The following is an 18,517-nucleotide window of genomic DNA, read 5'->3' as shown; positions in this document are numbered from 1 at the left end:
AGAGTTGTTATTGCTTTCTTCCTCAACGTTATCTTTTAATGATGTTTTATCATCTTCGTATTTTTCCTCATCTTCATCTTCTTCATCCTCATATTTGTTTTCCTCTACATCCTCACCAAAGTCTAAGATTATCTCGAGCCTATCATTATTATCGAAAATGCTATTTTTCTTGTAATGAAGGTTAAAAAGAAAATAATGGTGATGTATCTATTAATGTGCGATTGTCTAATTAAAAACTGTCATTTTTTTCCTTTGTCAACCAGGTCGTTGTAATATAGTGGTAAGTATTCCCGCCTGTCACATGGGTGACCCCGGGTTTGAGCCCCGGCAACAGTGTTTTAATTTATAATTATTTTTCTAAGTCAGACTTTCCCTCATTAAACAGAGTAAAAAAAAAAAGTTGGATCATTGTATATAAAATAAATGTTTATGAAAATATGTCTTGAATGAAAAATACTTACAAAATACGTATCATTAGAAAATTACTTTACATCTTGTACAAATAAAATATATTTAGAAATAATGTATTTCAAGATCTTATGGGTACGACACAATTATTTATTTATTTATTTTATATTTGACGAGAAGACACAATTATTTTATATATTGTTCAGAGTGATGGATATATTCATGCTTCTACTTGGTAGATAACGTGAATCTTCATTTCCAAAAAAAAAAAAAAGATAAGGTGAATGTTAGTTCTTGGAGAATCAATAATAACTTCCTTGACATATTTTTGATATTTTGGACACTAATCCACAAACTACCACTACATTCCCATAAAATTAAAAACTCGACATTTTCATCGATATCGATATTTAAAACTTTGCTTGTAGTTGAACTTTTTCAAATGTTTAGGGTACTCAACCCAGTAAAGAATACATTCTATACCGTGAATATATTCCAACCAAAACCCAGCCCTGAGATCATTATCTTCACAAAACGAATCCCAAAAACTTGTAATAGAAAGTGGTGTCTACAATATTTTTTTGCCAACACAAGCTCTCAACAGACCTCATATGGAACAAATATATTACTTTTGACAATCTGACTCACCAAATTAGATTTCTTGCCTATGCTCCCACAAATATTGCCATAAAAAATCTGGCCTCCACAGTACTAGTGATGTTACTCAAAGAAGAGTCCTCTAGTAAAGATTATAAGATGTTTTCCCATTGAGAGAATTTTGCTCTTATTTGGAAACAAAGATCGACTTAAAATTGATCCCGAATTGGAAGAGGTCTATTTAGTGAATCGTGTCAAAAGACTCATAAAATGTCTTGAAGAAAACAGTTGGAAGTTTCAAATAACGTCACTGCAAATCTGTTTGCTTCAGCACCCAAGAATTTCTCTATTCTCTTGTCACTCATGTTTCTCCACAACTTATTTGGAGCATTGATTGAGAAAAATTGGAGGTTCTTGTCGAGTTGGCTGATGATTTTGGTACCCTTTTGGTTCAAACTGACAACAAAGTTTCTGTGAGGAAAATTTGGTTGATCTGAAGAGGAAATATGTGTCTGCTTTGAGGAGTATTTTGGTTTCTCTTGACCACATGTTGAGCTTCAAATTAGGTTAGTAGAAGTTTGTTTTCAGAAGCCTTCTTTGGTTTTCAGCACTGCTTCAAACTCTTTCAAGTTAATCTCAGTGAAGAAGAATTTAATGGATTTGTTGGTTATTGATGAAGCTGCACAGTTTAAGGATGTGAATCACTTATACCGTTGCAAGTTCCAAACATAAGCCATGCTATTCTCATTGGTGACGAGTTCAAATTACCAGCCATAGTGAGAAGTAAGGGTAATTTTGTGTTCTGTTAGAGTATTATATTTCAATGATTAAATTAGGCAGATTTTCATAAAGATTTACGGAAATAATGATATAGTCTTTGATAGCAAATTATAATATCCATGTTTACCATTAACTTATATACCATTATGATATTTAGAACAATAGGTATAAGGAAAAGAACTCCACGGGTCGAAATTTCATAGTGGGGCAAAATCTTACACTCGAATTTTTTACGCCTTATATTATAAATTTTTAATTTCCGTCTCCACCTCATTTTTCGGTCCGAGAGATGTTCTCGACAAAAATTATCGGTTTTATAATTGTTTTTAATTATTTTTAGAATTTAAGTATAAAAAAAGTGTAATATATATATATATTAATTATTTAAAAAAATGGAATTGGGGACGAGGACAGGGTCAGGACATGCATTTTTTATTTTTGGGACCCGACCCTGCGGAATTTTTTGTGTTCCCCTAATGTAGAGACATGAAAATAGAGATGTAAATAAACTTTTTGAAGATAAATTTTAGAGAGATAAATAAAAATATTTAAAAAAAAATAGTGAAAGAAAGATTAATGACAAAAAAGAGAAATTTTAGAGAAAAAAATAAAGTCGAGAGGAAAAGATATGTTAAAGAAAGAAAAAGAAATTATAACAAAAGAGAAAAATTATAGTGGAAACAAATTTAGATAAAAACAAGATTCAAAAAATAATTTTTATAGAAAATAAATAAATACAAATATAAATAAAAGTTACGGTGAATGATAAAATAAAATATAATTTTTAGAGGAAAAATAGATTATGAAGAGAAAGGAAAGTTATAAAATATGAAATTTTAGAGAGAAAAAAGTTAGGAAAAATATTAAATTTATAGAGAGAGAAATGAAACTAATCTGTTAGAAAAAAAATACAAAAAAATTTGGAGAGACAAATAACAATAAATATTCAAAATATGAAAATTTTAGAGAAAAAAAAAAGAGTTTGTAGAAAGAAATTTAGAAATAAAAAATTTTAGAGTAAAAAATAAATTTTTCAGAGATAAATATGAGAAAGAAAAAAGTATTAGAAAAAAAATGAGATTTTGAAAAACATAAACCTGTTTTTGAAAACTATTTTTTTAAAATTTACATAGAATTTCAAAATGATTTTTGAAAAAAAAACAAGAAAATTGAATTCGTTATCAAACAATTTTCTAAAAACTAAAAATAAAAAACAAAATCCGAAACCTTTTAAAATTGCATTCTACTCAGGTTCTAAACATTTAAGAGTGTCTCGTAGAGATTGCATCATGCTGTATTTGAATGAATGTGGCCCTTATTACTTTAGATTTTTAAATGTTTAACAGCGGCTGGATCATGTTTATATTGGCAGATCGAATAGCCTCCAACCTCTATCGAAATTCATGCTTAAGTTTTTTTTTTTTTTCCTCCCAATTTAGTTCGGTTATATAGTTTCAGATTAGTTTCTTATATTTTAACAGATTTCAATTATATTATTTATGTTAGTAGATATTAACGTGGTTGATGTAAGGGACTAAATTAAGACTTTTTAAACCATAGAAACTAAATCATAATGAATTCATGAAAATTAGGATGAAAGAAAATGTTTGAAAATGGTACCTTTGTAAAATATTTGGATTATTTGAGTGACAACAACTACCTCAACCATATCCTTCTTGCTTTGTCCGTCATCATTGCTTTCCTCTTGTCCACCAGAAACATTTATGAAAGAATATAGACCAAATAGGTGCTAGCAAGACAACTGCTTTCATATTGTTTATCCATTGCAATGGAAGCATAAAAAAGCTGATTGCCATAGAATTTGGAATGTGGGACCTTATTTAGCTATTGTTTAGCTATCATTATTAACGTATTAATGATAGTTTTTCATTAATTGTCATATTTTATTTTCTTATTTTTCTTAACGAGGATTCAATCTTTAAAACTGGTCGTTAAATCGACATAGCTCAGCAGTAATTAACATATAACTCCAACCAATAGGTTGTGAATTCGAATCCTCTCCCCAACATATTGTACTAAAAAATTTTTTTCTTATAACGACAGTTCAAAATTGACGTGACATATTTTTTAATGACTGTTTATAAATGTCAAGAAAAATGTAACAATGATTATTTATAATTGTCACGAAAACTTTGTAGTGATAATTTTAATGGTCAATGTTGAAACTATCACAAAAAAATTATATATGACAATCGATTAATTGGGGTGGTTTTTGTTTTTGTCACATTTGGTGTTTAATAAAGATTTATAATGTCATGAAAAGTTTATGACAATTTTATGACTGTCACAAAATAAATTTAATAACATCGTACACATTTCAACAAATTCAATACATTGCACAATTTCATGAGTCTTTCAAAAGGACTTCTACCATATTCAGCTGCACGTGAAGCCTAGTTCAAAAAGTATTAGTGTTGATGAAAGATGAAGGAGATCAACTAAATAAGAGTGTAAGCTAATTAATTGTAGGTTTTTTATGCATTAAAGTGGAACGGGAATCAGACGTAGAGCAAAGAAAGGAGGAGAGCGACAATTGACCCTTTTAGTTTGGTTAAGATTGGGAAAATTATAGAAGAAAAAAGTTAAAATTTTAAATTTTTTTTTCTAATTTTCCCTTAAATTTTTTTAAAATCCAAATATTATATATATATATATATATATATATATATATATATTTGGTTAAATACAAGTTTAGCTAATGAACTTTTTGAATTGTGTATAATAAGTCTTGTACATACTTGATCGGTGTCTAAACTTTCAATATTATATATGTAATAAGTTTCTAAACTTTTAAAATTTTAAAAGTTTACAGTAGCTCTTTGAGCTTTGAATTTTATATTTAATATATCTATTGGTTATTAGAAATATTTTAAATATTCATGGAGAGGTCGAGAACCTAATAGAAACTTCTAATCTTTAGAGACGCGTTTAACACAACGTTGAAAGGTTAAGAATCAAGAACAAGAGGGATGCTAGTATTCGGGAGAAATATCTCTATTTGAGCCCGAAATCCCTGGGCTTTAATAGGTAATAGATCAGAACGTACAAGATGAGCTATTGGCCGCTGTTCCACACCTTCTCAGACCACTCACGAGACCTGCAAAACAAAGTTAACACTCCGACGAGCAAGTTAGTTCTAGTCCGTTGAATGCCTTTGGTCGCGGAGATTTATGCAGCAGTTGAAAACATCGACATGGAGGCGCTGTTTGCAGCCTCGAAAAAGCTTCGCTGACCTTTGGGAAAGCGAGATAAGCGACTCTACTGCCGATTCCGTAAGGATCACGGCCACGACAATTCTCACTGTTTCCATCTAAAGGAGCAAGTCGATGGATGGACGGATAGGAGAGATAGGACATTAATTAACTTATTTGTTAATAGTCCTAAAGGAACAATATTTATTGAGTCACTTGATGCTTCATCTTTTGTAAAGAACGAAAAGAAAATGTTTGAGCTACTCAATGATTTTATTGAGGGCATTGGAGAAGCCAATGTTGTACATGTCATTGCTGATAGTGCTTGACCAAATGTATGGTGGGGAGATTATTGTTGGATACAAATTTTGGCCTGCCACGTGTCATGATCAGAGAGGCGAGTGGAATTGACATGTGGACGAAATACGAAAATTGACCTAAGGACGTTTAGGTCGGCGGTTAGAGAACGAGCTAAGAAGCCGAGCCGACCATAAGTAGAGTCCGTAAACGCGTTCCTTCCGAACCCGACAACACGCCGTATTTTTAGGGTGTGTTAGAGTTCCTATCGGGCCAAGTTTCTATAAATAGAAACCCCTTAAATGCAAGGTACTCAAGCACCCAAGAGGTCTCAGGAAGAAAAAGCGGTCATTCTGTCCACTCCGACCTACACATTAATCCAAGCTTGGAAATTTCGAGCTCAAACAATCTCCTTCAGTACAAGTTACAACAATTCAAGACGAAGCCGAGGTAAAATACGAGAAGACTAATAATGAAGGTTTTACAGTAAAAGTGAAGTCTGTTGAAAGTTTCTACTGCGACAAAGAGGATCTAATCCTAATATCTATCGTCGATCCAACACTGAAAACACAATATTGAATTCCTCTTTAGTCCTAAAAAAACCAATATGTTGCCCTAACAAGAGCAATGTATGAATTTTTTTTTCCGTTAATTTTGGGTGTTTTGACATGTTTTTTTGAGTGTTTTTAAAGTGTTGATTGGTAAGAAAAAGTAATTGTTACTTATATTTTAAAAGAGTTCATACAAGGGCAAAAATAGTAGCTATAAGAAATAATTAAAAAAGAAAAAAGAAACCGTTGCCTATTAATGATACGTGGACCCAAAAACTCAGCTCGATATCGTAGAATGCAATTGACTAAGCTAATGGAGGACCGAGCAGAAGACCAGAACTTGATAGGAGATTCATCAAAATTCTCTTTGACCCACCTAAGGACTCCAACCTCGAGTCCGACAATCGACCTAGGAGCCCGATTGCCATAATTACCGGTCGGAGCAGTTCCAATGGCCTTGTCCCCTGCCCCATCACCTATAAAAAGGACACTCTATCTCTTCCCTCAGGTACGCAATTGTGCTCCGAGAATGACTTACCATACCTTCCACCTCTTCTAACTTGAGCATTAGAGTATTTGTTCCTTTTTGCACGTCTCTTTTGTTTAAGGTCGCACCTCGCCAACTCATCTTTGTTTTCAGGTGGCCGACCTTTGGTCGTTTGGCAGAATTCTGCATCAACATTTGGTTCTGTATGTGGGAACATACATAAAAAAAAGCTCATGTGCTTTAAAGATGACAAACGGTTCCCAGAGTTTAAGTAACCTTAACCCCAAAGGCACACTTCGCTGAATTGAGCTTACTTTTATACTGTTGAGGACACTGAAGGCCTCTATTAAGTGGGTGATATATGAGCTCGTCTTTTTGCTCTTGATAAGCATATCATCAATGTAAAATTCCATTTTGTGACCTAGCTATTTGGCGAACATTTTGTTGACCATGCGCTGGTAGGTCGCTCCAGGTTCTTTAACTCGAAGGGCGTTAGTTTGTAGAAATAAAGTTTTTGTTCGGTGATCAAGGTTTTGGGGTTTATGCCTTAAACTCGTGGTTTGTAAATGTAATTTATTTCAATAAAATTGTTATTGATGTTTATTTTAGACTTGCATTAATCAAAATCCAATAAATTAACATTCGAAGTTATTTCATGTAGCCAGGATAGTATATATACAGGGTATATAATTGATATACTCTCGATATACAAGTGGATAATGTCTCGGTAATAACATACCTGTTATCCTCATCTTTTGATTTGTATGGGTGAGAGTGGCTCGAGTCGCCGACTAAATATTTCTACCATTTTAGAGGCGAAACTAAGTGGAGAGCTAGGAACATAACTTCACAAGATGAAATTCACTCTTCCCCCACTTTAGGAGAGTAGATGAGTGTTCACTTTAGTGCTGACTCCAGGACTTGAACAAGAGGCTCCACTCTCTCACTGGTCCCAGAGGGACTTCCGGTTATTGGTCGAACCATAATCGGGTTGTTCATTAGAGGAGCAGTGGTATTTAAGGAACAAGATGTAACACATGGGTAAAAAGGTAATTTGACCCATCTGTGGTTATGAATGCTCGTGAAGGATTGACTTGCCATTAATGGTCGTATATCTGTAGACACGAAAACATTCTACAGTGAAAAGAGTATATCGTTGGTAGGGTTCATGCATTACTTCTTGAGCGTAATGTAAAACTAAGGATTGACTCGCAGGTTTTTAGTGGAGAACGTATAACTTCTAAATTGAGTTGAATCACAAGTGGTCAATCGCTTCCACCGGGGATTCGATCCCTTCAAAAGGAAGTATATCGTTGGTTGGGTTCGTGCATTTTGATTTCGAGGTACCCAGAGTAGGCATCTATGAATGTCATTAGCTCATGCTTGGTTGTGGCATCGACTAGTTGATCTATGCAAAGTAAAGAAAAAAGGAGTTTATGTTGAGACAGTGAACCATGATGAGCGGATCGATTCCTGGAATGTCTTCATGCGACCAGGCGAACACATCGGCATTTACTCTCAAGAAGTTGATGAGGTGCTATATGATCATATTTGGCTCAAAGTCCTTGCAACAAAATCAACTCGAGAAGAGAGCACCATTGCACGTTCAACATCCACGGCTCGCACGAAAATGTCATCACCATTGTGCTAACCTCACAAGCTAATACCCTCCGCACGCACTCCCAACAGCTTGTCTTGCGCCTTCTCCAGCTAGGCACTAACCTCGCAATGCCCATCCGAAGGAGCTAGCACCCACGCGCCCCCTATTGCCAGCACCCATGCGTCCTTTACCTTGCCTCTACCGTGCTAACCTTACAACACGCCCCTGCCCTGCTAGCACCTGTGCGCCCTGCCCTTCCAACCTCGCACAGCACCCTTTGCACGCCCCGTTTGCCCACGCCTGCCTGTCCTGTTGCATGCACGCCCCAACGTTCCCACCGTGCCCTCGCCCATTCACCCGCCCAGCGCTCACGCCTCACCTCCTGCCATCTGCCTATGGCCACATGCCGCCTGCTTAGTGCCACGCTTTTGCCCTCTCAGAGCCACACACATCCCCCGTCAATCCTCGCCCCACGGGTGCGCCGCCTTGGATATTGCTTGCCCAACTCTTCACAAACAAGAAAATTATTTCCTTTATATTTTCCTTAGTTTTACATTACGCTCCGTTTCCCTTGCTTGATTAGTAAGTTGGGGATTTTAGGAAAAATATCTATTTTTATTTTCCTTAATTTATTTTATTTTTATCAAAATTAGTTTTAGGAAATGATTGTCTTACTTGATTAGCAAGTTGGCAATTAAAGTAACGATTTAGTCCCTAAACTTTCTAAAGTAATGATTTAGTCCCTATACTTTAAAATTGGTTATATTTAGTCCCTGCCGTTAAAATATTCCGTTAGATTTAACAGAACGTTAATGTGGATGCCAACTAGGAGTGATGTGTTCAAATTAAAGGGCTATCTGGCGGGTTGGTCCAACTTTGATGGGTTCGGTTTAACTTTAGAATGGTTTTAGGGTTTTAAAAGGAATAATGAAACTGAAGAATACGCTGCTCGTGACTCCACCTCTCACCCACGACTCATCTCTCATCCTTCTTTTTAGAATTTGCAACTCAAGTTGCTTGAAATTGAAAACCATGCAGCCAATTGCAGAAACCTTTTCCTCTTCTTTAATGAATTTCAAAGTGAGTTCCACAAACCATTTCTCAGATTTAAAAAGAATCTGTGTTTAAGAATAAAACGAGAACTAATTTGTAAATTTTGCCAATAATTTACTCAGTCATTGGCTTGACTTGCCAATATATTGGCGGACTTGCAGCAAATAAATAATCATCACTTTTTGTTCAAATTCCAAATCCGAAGGAGATTTTTGGAGCAGCGCAGTTTCGGACCTTCTTCGTTTCTATTTTTGTTTTTTTTTTCCTTTATATCGATTTTTTCCAGTTTGAGCCGCACCCCCAGACTTATTATTCGAATTGATAGTCAGTCTCTGTAGTCGATGGAATTCTCAGCTGGGGAGATGAGTTTTTCTTATGTTTTAATCTTTTAATTTTTTTCAACCATTTCAATTTCAAGGAAATTCTATAGAGAAGATGAAAGATGAATCATGGTGAGAGGTGGAGTCGCGTTCAGCAGTTTCTTTTTTCCTTTTCTAAACCCCTAAAACACCATTCTAAATTTAAACCGAACTGAATTAAAGTTGAACCAACCCACTTGATGGCCCTTTAATTTGAACAATCAGTCCTAGTTGGCAGCCACATCAACATTCTATTAAATCTAACCGTATATTTTAACTTCAGGGACTAAATCGTAACAAATTTTAAAGTACATGGACTAAATCATTATATTAATGAAAGTACAGGGACCAAATGTGTTTTTTAACTTGTAAAGACCAAGGGCCTTAGCCTATAAATAGGCTTCTACCCCCTTTGTTTTAGACATCTTGGAATGGAATAAAAATCAAAGTTGGGAGAGTTTTCACCCCAAATTGTCGTGTGCAAACCCAAAATATTGTCATCCTTTGTGTGGTCAAACTTTAGAGTGCTTTATTTTACCCTTGGAGCATGCTTGTTTGATTGGTCATCAAACTCGTGGAGTGTTTTCGACCTCGAGCAAAGTGAGTAATCTGTCTGCTCAAGGTAACGACTGCAAAGGTCCTCTAACCCTTAACCTTTTGGGTTGAAACCATTTATACGATTGGGTTCAAGTGGATATAGGCTAAGATCGACCATACACTTGAGTTCTCGTGTATCAAGGTCGCTCTTGTATTCTCTATTCCGAACTTGTTAACCACATGCTCAAAGCTGTTGTTCTTCAATCATTTCTTGAGGATATCTGCAATTTGGTTATTTTTGGCACAAACGAAGTATATGATACCGCTGTCTAACTTCTCTTTTATGAAGTGTCTATCAACCTCAATATGCTTGCTTCTATTATGTCGAACCAAATTGTGTGCAATACTGATGGCCGACTTATTATCACAATAAAGTTTCATGGATCATTTCCATGGAATCTTCAAATCTTTTAAAATAATTTCTACCCAAAATAATTTGCAAATGCCAAATATCATGGCTCTAAATTATTCTTTTGAACTCGATCTTGCAACTATATTTTGTTTTTCACTTTCTCCATGTTACTATTGAATGGTAATCTGGATTGCAACGTTTGTTTAGTGGGAATGTAGGATACCTGGACATCTCAATATTTTCGGGTATCCTAGGATGCCCATACGAGAGGTATCTAACGAGTTTTGGATGTTGTTATATGGAGCAATACAGTTCATATGACAATAGGGGATTGGACCGTAAAAGAAGAAGGACAACCGGGACAACCGACAGCTGGGGCCTACCCAGTGGAGAGCCGACCCAACCTCAGCGCCGAGGCGCGAGCCCTTCTCGGCCTCTCAACCTTGTTGGGTGTGTTGCGCTAAACTCGTAGTTTGTATTTATGTAAAAACAAATGTATATTCAATAAAGTTTTATTCAATCAATTTGTTGTTGAACTCATAACATTACATTGTCCAAAATCCAATAAACTAAACATCCAAGGTTATTATCATGTAACCGGGACAATATATCTATTGGGTTTATATTTGATCTATTAGGTATATATTTGATATACTAGGTATATATTTGATATACTCTTGATATACTAGGTATATATTTAATATACCCCTGATATACAAGTGGATAATGTCCCCTGAATAACCTAAAGGGTCTATAGTATCGATAAGGTTGGGTACCTTATCTTGGCAAAACTATGGATACAACCCACTTTGTCAATGTTACTATGACTCGATCCAAGTCGTTCGTATGATGACATGTGAGTGGGGGTATCCTATACAATGAGTTTGTATAAGACTAGACCGCGAAATAGCCAATCTTTAGATGTAACGCCGTTAACTAACAGATTGTTATTTCATAGGATGACCAGGCAACTCATTCTCAATCCTGAGTGGGTTATGGACTCCTGCCCGTGAGGGCTCTTCCTTTGATCTGTATGGGTGAGAGTGGACCGAGTCGCCGACTCAATATTCCTACCATTTTGGGGACGACACCGAGTGGGGAGCTAGGAACATAACTTCACAAGATGGAATTCACTTCTCCCCAACTTTTGGGAGTAGATGAGTGTTTTCTTAAATGCTGACTTTGGGACTTGAACAAAGAGCCCCACCCTCTCACTAGCCCGAGAGGGACTTCCGGTTATTGGCCGGACCATAACTGGGTTGTTCATTAGAGGAGCAGTGGTATTTAAGGAACAAGATGTAACACAGGGGTAAAACGGTAATTTGACCCATCTATGGTTACGAACGCTCGTGAAGGATTGGCTTGCCATTAATGGTCGTATATATGTAGACACGAAAACATTCTATAGTGAGAAGAGTGCAGTTGCGGGTCTTTAATGGAGTGACCGGTAGTTAACGAATGTTGATTAACTCGGTAAATGAGTTTGACCGATTAATCTCGTATCGTTGGGGCTTATGATCCGTAAGTCTATTAGGTCCCCTTACTAGTTCATAACGGGTAAAACGAGGATCAAGTTTTTGGAAGAATTTGAAATGTTCAAATTGCTCAAGGGATTATATATATAGTTAGTGAAAAAATCCAAATTCAAAGTTGGATTTTCCCACTAACTAGTGGTTTTTGAAGTGTTTCTTCAAGGTAATGATATCTATCTTTTACATGCTAGTGAGGTTTGAAGTGGAAGTCATGCAAGGATGCATTTGGTCTTTATATAGGTGATGAAGATCACTTGGAGAAGGCTAATGCTTCCTTGCATAAGTGCATAATTTTTTCTATTCAAATTTGATTGTTTTCTCCTAGCCATTAGTGCTTTCCCTTTGCTTTCACTCATAATTTGGTCCCACAACCGTGTTCATCAACCCGAGGATAGCACGGATTTGCCGTTGGTGGTCCCATAGTGTTAGGAGAAGAAATTATAGTGGAGGTCTTCAAAGGTATAAAGTTAATCACTTCCTCTTTACTTTTTTCATTAGATTTTCAAGCATGCTTATTTTAGTTAAATTGCTTCATTAAGTGTATTACGATCCTTAGCGGAAATTAGGTATCAGATGCCCTAGTTTATTTGATTTCTTAAAAATAAAAAACTTTTATAAAACTAATTTTTATAAAAACAAAAATTGAAATATCAATTTTCTATTGAAACAGAAACCAAGCCAAATTAATATCTCCTATTAATTGATCTTTGATACCTAAGCTTGATTAATCACATTAATCAAATTACAACTTTTTTTCATGCTTTAAACTTATTTAAAACTAATTTAAACAAGTCATATTCTCCATAATAATTAATTCTCAATTAATTATTATATTATATCTCATATAAAATACAATATTCCCTAAAAAACTGAATTTGAACACTTCAAATTCTTACTTCACCTAGTTCATCAATTTTTATCCTTTATGAGCTAGCATGAAGACCCGATGGACCTACAGATCATGGGCTCCAACGATTCGAGACTAACCAGTCAAACTCTTTAACTTAGTTAATCAACATTCGTTAACTAACAAGACTGTCCACTATAGCCTGTAGATGCACTCCCCTCACTATAAATATATTTGTGTCCATTCGATATAACTGTCATCGATTAGTTGATCCTTCACAGGTCGTTCGTAACCTCACTAGGTAAAAAAAATATCGTTTTACCCATGAGTTACATCTTTTCTTTTTAAGTATGTTGGGACTTTCTATACGTTAAAAAAGATTAGAGACTCGTGTAAGCGCACACGGTCACAAGTAACACTCGGAAGTAATCCAAGGTTGAATCCTTAGGGACTTGCTTTTCAAAACAGTTTTTAAGAAGTGAACGGTTCAAATATGCAATTGTGATTTAAGAAGAAAATAGTGGTCAAATTTTGTTGTTTGGGGTTTTAACTAACAAGCAATTTAATAAAACTCAACCTCCTTGTTTCCTACCTTAGTTTTGATGCAAAATATGGAAAACACACTATGTTGGGAAAATGCACCAGGCGCAATTTCTGGGGAAAATTGACAAAATAGGCCTCTTGTAGGGGCCTATTAAGTTTTTTAATCGCCTTTTCTCAAAACATAAGTTTTCTAGTCACTTGTTGATATCACCTACTTTGCCAAATGACCTCCAATGCCCCTCCTTACTTGGGTACCAAAAGTTTTTAGTTTTCCCTCCCTTACTTGGGTAATACGAATAGTCCGAACTTTCAATTTTCCCACGCCCGTTCCATCTTTATCGCACTCACACTGTAGCATTCTTTGCTCACTCAAATTTAACTTGTCTTCACCTGCGATTGAAATTACATTTCTCAAAATCTCGTTCTCGTTCTCCTTCGTATTTCGATTGCGACTCTTTAAGGTAACTCTGACCCTCTCTACAAGCGGTGAGACGAAGTGATTTTGGTAGCAGATTACAACGAAGGAGATTTCATCGTTAACTTTGGGTTAGTGCATTTATCTCTCGATTGCTTAAGATTTTCGTTTTAATTTCCACTATTTTAGCTATTGTTCGTAAGTTCTGTACGACCCCGATGTTAGTCATCTCTCTCTTTTACGATTTTTGAGGATTTTATAACTGCACATCTTAGGCTGTCGGAGAAGAGGAAAATAATACATAATGGGCGCCATGGAAATGAATCGCTGAAGGAGAAAATCGTGTTATTGAAAACCAATAATACTGAGGGGGGGCTGATGTTGAAATAGTCAGAGCGAAAAACGAGATCGAGAAATACAGTGAACATGAAAAATCGAGAGCTAGAACATCGAGAGCTAGAAAGATCGAGAGCGATAAATATCAAGAACGAGAGAATCTCTAGTGATTTACAATTACCGTGAGTGTGCAATAGGAAGAGCGAAATCGAGAATCATCGTGATCGATATAGTGAAGTTGAAAAATCCAGAGCTAGAAATATTGAGAGCTAGAACATCGAGAGCTAGAAAGATCGAGAGCGAGAAATATCGAGAACGAGAGAAGCTCCATTGATTTGCAATTATAGTGAGTGTGAAATAATTAGAGCAAAATCGAGAATCATCGAGATCGAGAAAAATTACAGTGTTTTAGATTTTGTATTTCAACAAGTTGCGTGTTTCCCTTTCCCTATCTTCTTAATCCGTGATTATGTATCATGTTCAATTATTAAATTTTTGAACTACTTACGTGTTTCCGTTTCACTATCTGTTTAATTTGTCATCATATATCTTGTTCAATTTGTTGCAGGTGCACAATGGACCATCAGTTGAGAATTAAGGAGAATGACCGCTTTCCGGCTCAAGCTACCAGCATGTCTCACTTGAGCAATGTCAACAGGCTTATCAAGGATAAGCTCACAGCGGACCAACTTGATATGTTTTGTAGAAGAACAATATTTGGTCGATTTGTCGACTTGGAGATGATGTTCTGCAGTGGTGTAGTTCATCACTTTCTATCAAGGGAGCTTGCTGGTAGCAGTGACGACAACATGAGATTCTTAATTGGTGGCAACGTGTTGACATTCTCGAAGGATCAATTCGTGCTTTTAACGGGATTGTGGCGGCTGCCTGGTAAGGTGGTCCAGAAAAAGATTGGAAATAATAGGTTACGGAGGAAGTACTTCAACGATGAAGCCTCCATGCTGCTCCAAGAGTTTGTGGAGGTTTACAAGCAGACTGATTTCAAGGACGATGAGGACGCCGTTAAAGTGACATTAATTTTGTACACGGAGCTTGTGATGATGGGAAAGAGCAAGAGCAAGTCGAAGGTTGACATCGACTTGTACAACCAAGTCGATGACTTGGACTACTTCAACCATTTGGACTGGGGTTCTGATGTTTGGAGTAGGACAGTTAATGGCCTAAAGCGTGCGATGAATGGAAAAGTTGCGCTATACAAGAATAAAGTAAGAATGAACAAAAAATATCTAGTAATGTATAGCCTACCGGGATTTCCGCTTGCGTTTCAGGTAATCAATACATATGCATACGAGTTTGTTGTTTGTGAAAACTTTTCTAGGTGTGAGACTAAACTAAAATTTTATATTCAGGTGTGGATATATGAGGTTGTCCCATCTCTCATCACTCCCGGTGTCAATCGTTTGAGCGAGACCGTGATTCCCCGGATAATTCGGTATTCGTGCAGTAGAGTCATCAGTACAAAAGATCTGGGGGAGGAGGTCCTTGGTTCAGCGGTGGTAAGTGATCTAGAATATATTTATTGTTGTGTAGTTGTAATGGTATTTACACTTCCTTATGTTCTTGTGATGTACGTTGAGTTGGTCATATCTTATCCACTCGTGGAGACGGAGCTAGATAGGGACTACCAGAGGTGTTCGTTGGACGAAAGAGAGGTGGATAATTTAAATGCGCCTGGGTGTTCCACTTCCGACAGCGATGATGGACAAAATCCTTCCCCCATCACCGACAATTTTGGCGCCGAAGACGATCTCCCGCTCGACGATGCGCAGTCGTTGGAAACGAATGTACAGGCAGTGCTGGATGAGTCTTTGGATATGCCACGTACAGAGGCCGCGTTCGAAGGTGGGCAACAGACACCGGTCAAAGTACTTCGACCAAATACTTCTATTTGGTTGAATGTTGGGCAAAGCACACGGCAATCACCGCGAGCGACGTCACGCGATGCTTGCCCTACACAACAGGACGACACCCGTGGATCGAATGATAGATTCGGGGCTATGGAGAGAACGCTGGATCTTTTAGCTTCGGACATGGCGGAGGTGAAGACGGATTTGGCGGAGGTCAAGTCGAACTTGAGTGAAGTGAAAGTCATGCTTCAACGATTGTGCCAGGTAGCATTTTCCTATGACTTGGTATAGTTCGTATACTATATGTATTCAATTAATCGAAGTGCTAATATGTTAGTTCTTTTGCAGATCGATAGGCGTGAGGTGAATATTGGTGTCTCTCCGTCAGATACAGTCCACCTGTCACATCCATTGGTATTCGATGTTATCCTCGAGCATAATGGGGATGTTGATGACCATCAATCTGGAGGTTCTGATACTGGAAAGGATGATGATGTGGTTGATGCAGAAGCGTCGTTGCAAGAAAAGGCAACGGATGTCGTAGAGATTTCCATACACCCATCCGTTCCTGAAGATGCTGAACTAGCCAACCCCACGCGTATTTGTCGACTTGGTGGAGTTGGACGTTGCAGTGGGGACACCCAAACCGGATGCCCATTCCATCCATTCCAATATTAAGACGACTCCAGGAGAGGCAGACGTCACGTCGATAATTCTTTCAACGGAGCTGGTGGAACTCCAAATGGCACCTCCAATAGTATAGGATCCACAAGCAGAGACGACGTCCGATCCAACCTTCGAGCCTCCTACCTCAAGCAACATTGCTGGCCCATCTGGCACGATCCATGCGCCTCGTCAATCCGATCATATTGATCTGGCCCTTACACCAGCGGATACGACCCCCACTACTCAACCTATTCCCACCCCTACACCAGCATATACGACCCCCACCCCTCAACCTATTCCCACCCCTACACCAACTGAAAACCCCCCCACCCCTCAACTGAGTGATCCCGTGGGTTCTACTAACCAAATTCCTGAACCGCTAGCCATCGTGCACCAGCCAACTAAGGAGAAGAACCCCCCATGGCAAAAAAACGACCACAATCCAGTTTATGGCACCGCGAGAAGCCCCACTTGTTGTCAGCGGTTCCGCTGTTAACAAACCCACTAAGCCGAAGAAAACCGAACAAAAAACCGCTCCTAAGCAGTCGGCCATGAAAACCGAGGTATGGTCCTGCACACCCTTTTCTAAACTTAACAAACTACGTACGGTAAAAAAAAAATTGCCTCCTCCTTGTGTTTTGTTGGTTTCATATCCCGACGAAACAAGAAGGACGGATCGTAAGCGGACGTAAATGAAACCATTCAGTCCGGAGGACACGCGTCAGCAGAAGAAGAAGCAAAAGAAGGTGGATGTGGAGCCCGTACCTACTAGCTAGGTTAGGCCATTTCGTCCCAAATACAACCCATTGTACAACTTGCCGGATGCCAAGTTTAGGGAGATGATGCGTTGGGTATGGGACCCTGGGAATGACAAAATAATGCGCCCGTCCACAACATGGAATGTGCAGAGCGGATATTCCAGGAAATTCATCATTAACATCCTCAATCCTAAGGAGAACGTCGAAGACCTGGTAAGTGATCACACCTGCACGATTGACACGGTGAATCACGACCACAAACAGGCGAGCAACTGGGTCGTAGCGAATCTTATTAAGGATAGAGTTGCTGGAACCGGTCGTATTTACAAGATAAAACATATTAAGGAGGATGTCCGTAAAGAGTTCGGGTTGAACATATGTTATGACAAGGCCCATTAGCACGAGAGTTAGCATAAGCTATTGTTAGGGGCCGACCGGAGGACTCCTACATGCATCTCCATGCGTACGGTGAAGCGATAAAAATAGAGAATCCAGGTACTATTTTCCACATTGAGACTGAAGGTTCGCTTAACTTCAAATACCTGTTCATGGCATTGGGTGCCAGCATTAGAGGGTTTCAATGAATCACAAGGCGTGTAATTATGGTTGATGGCACACATTTGAAGGGGAAGTTCAGAGGAGTGCTACTAATAGGTGTTGTCATGGACGGGAATAATCAAATATATCCACTTGCATTCGCGATTGTACACAACGAAAGCGATGCATCGTGGAAGTGGTTTATGAAGAACTTGAAGGACATGATCGAAGACCCACTAGAACTTGTATTCATATCTGATCGACATGTAAGTATCACCAATGCAACAAGTGAGATATTCCCGGACGCATCCCATGCTATATGCACTTATCACCTAGGGAACAACATAAAGGCTCGATTCAAGAATGCTGCATTTTACAAATTGTATCAGGATGCAACGTATGCGTATCAGAAGTCACAGTTCACGTACTACTGGAACCAGATACTATTGGTTGGATCAGGTTCACTTGCCAAATACTTACAAGAAATTGGGATAGAACGGTGGGCCCGATGCTACCAAGTTGGTAGAAGATATGAAAACATGACGACAAACAGCGCTGAGTCGATAAATACCCTCCTTCGAGAGGTTAGAGAGTTACCTATCATTAAGATTATCGAGTTCATCCGCGACTTGCTACAAAGATGGTTCCACGAAAGAAGGATTCATTGGTCCACCCAAAACACCTCTCATTCAGACTATGCAGAGGAGCGACTTGCACTATAG

General features: G+C 37.8%; 1 protein-coding gene across 1 annotated transcript; it reads left to right on the top strand.

Annotated features, from left to right (window-relative positions):
- The first annotated feature begins 17,860 nt into the window (after positions 1–17,860).
- On the top strand, positions 17,861–18,517 carry LOC148212308 (uncharacterized). Its single transcript, XM_088122182.1, has one exon. It carries the CDS (start codon positions 17,861–17,863, stop codon positions 18,515–18,517), a length of 657 nt encoding a protein of 218 aa, XP_087978308.1.

This window comes from Momordica charantia (genome assembly GCF_013281855.1).
Source record: "Momordica charantia cultivar OHB3-1 chromosome 3 unlocalized genomic scaffold, Mcharantia_2.0 BLBB01000003.1, whole genome shotgun sequence".
Lineage (NCBI taxonomy): Eukaryota > Viridiplantae > Streptophyta > Magnoliopsida > Cucurbitales > Cucurbitaceae > Momordica > Momordica charantia.
Note: the sequence above shows the minus strand (reverse complement) of the source record. Positions and strands in the feature narration are given on the sequence as shown.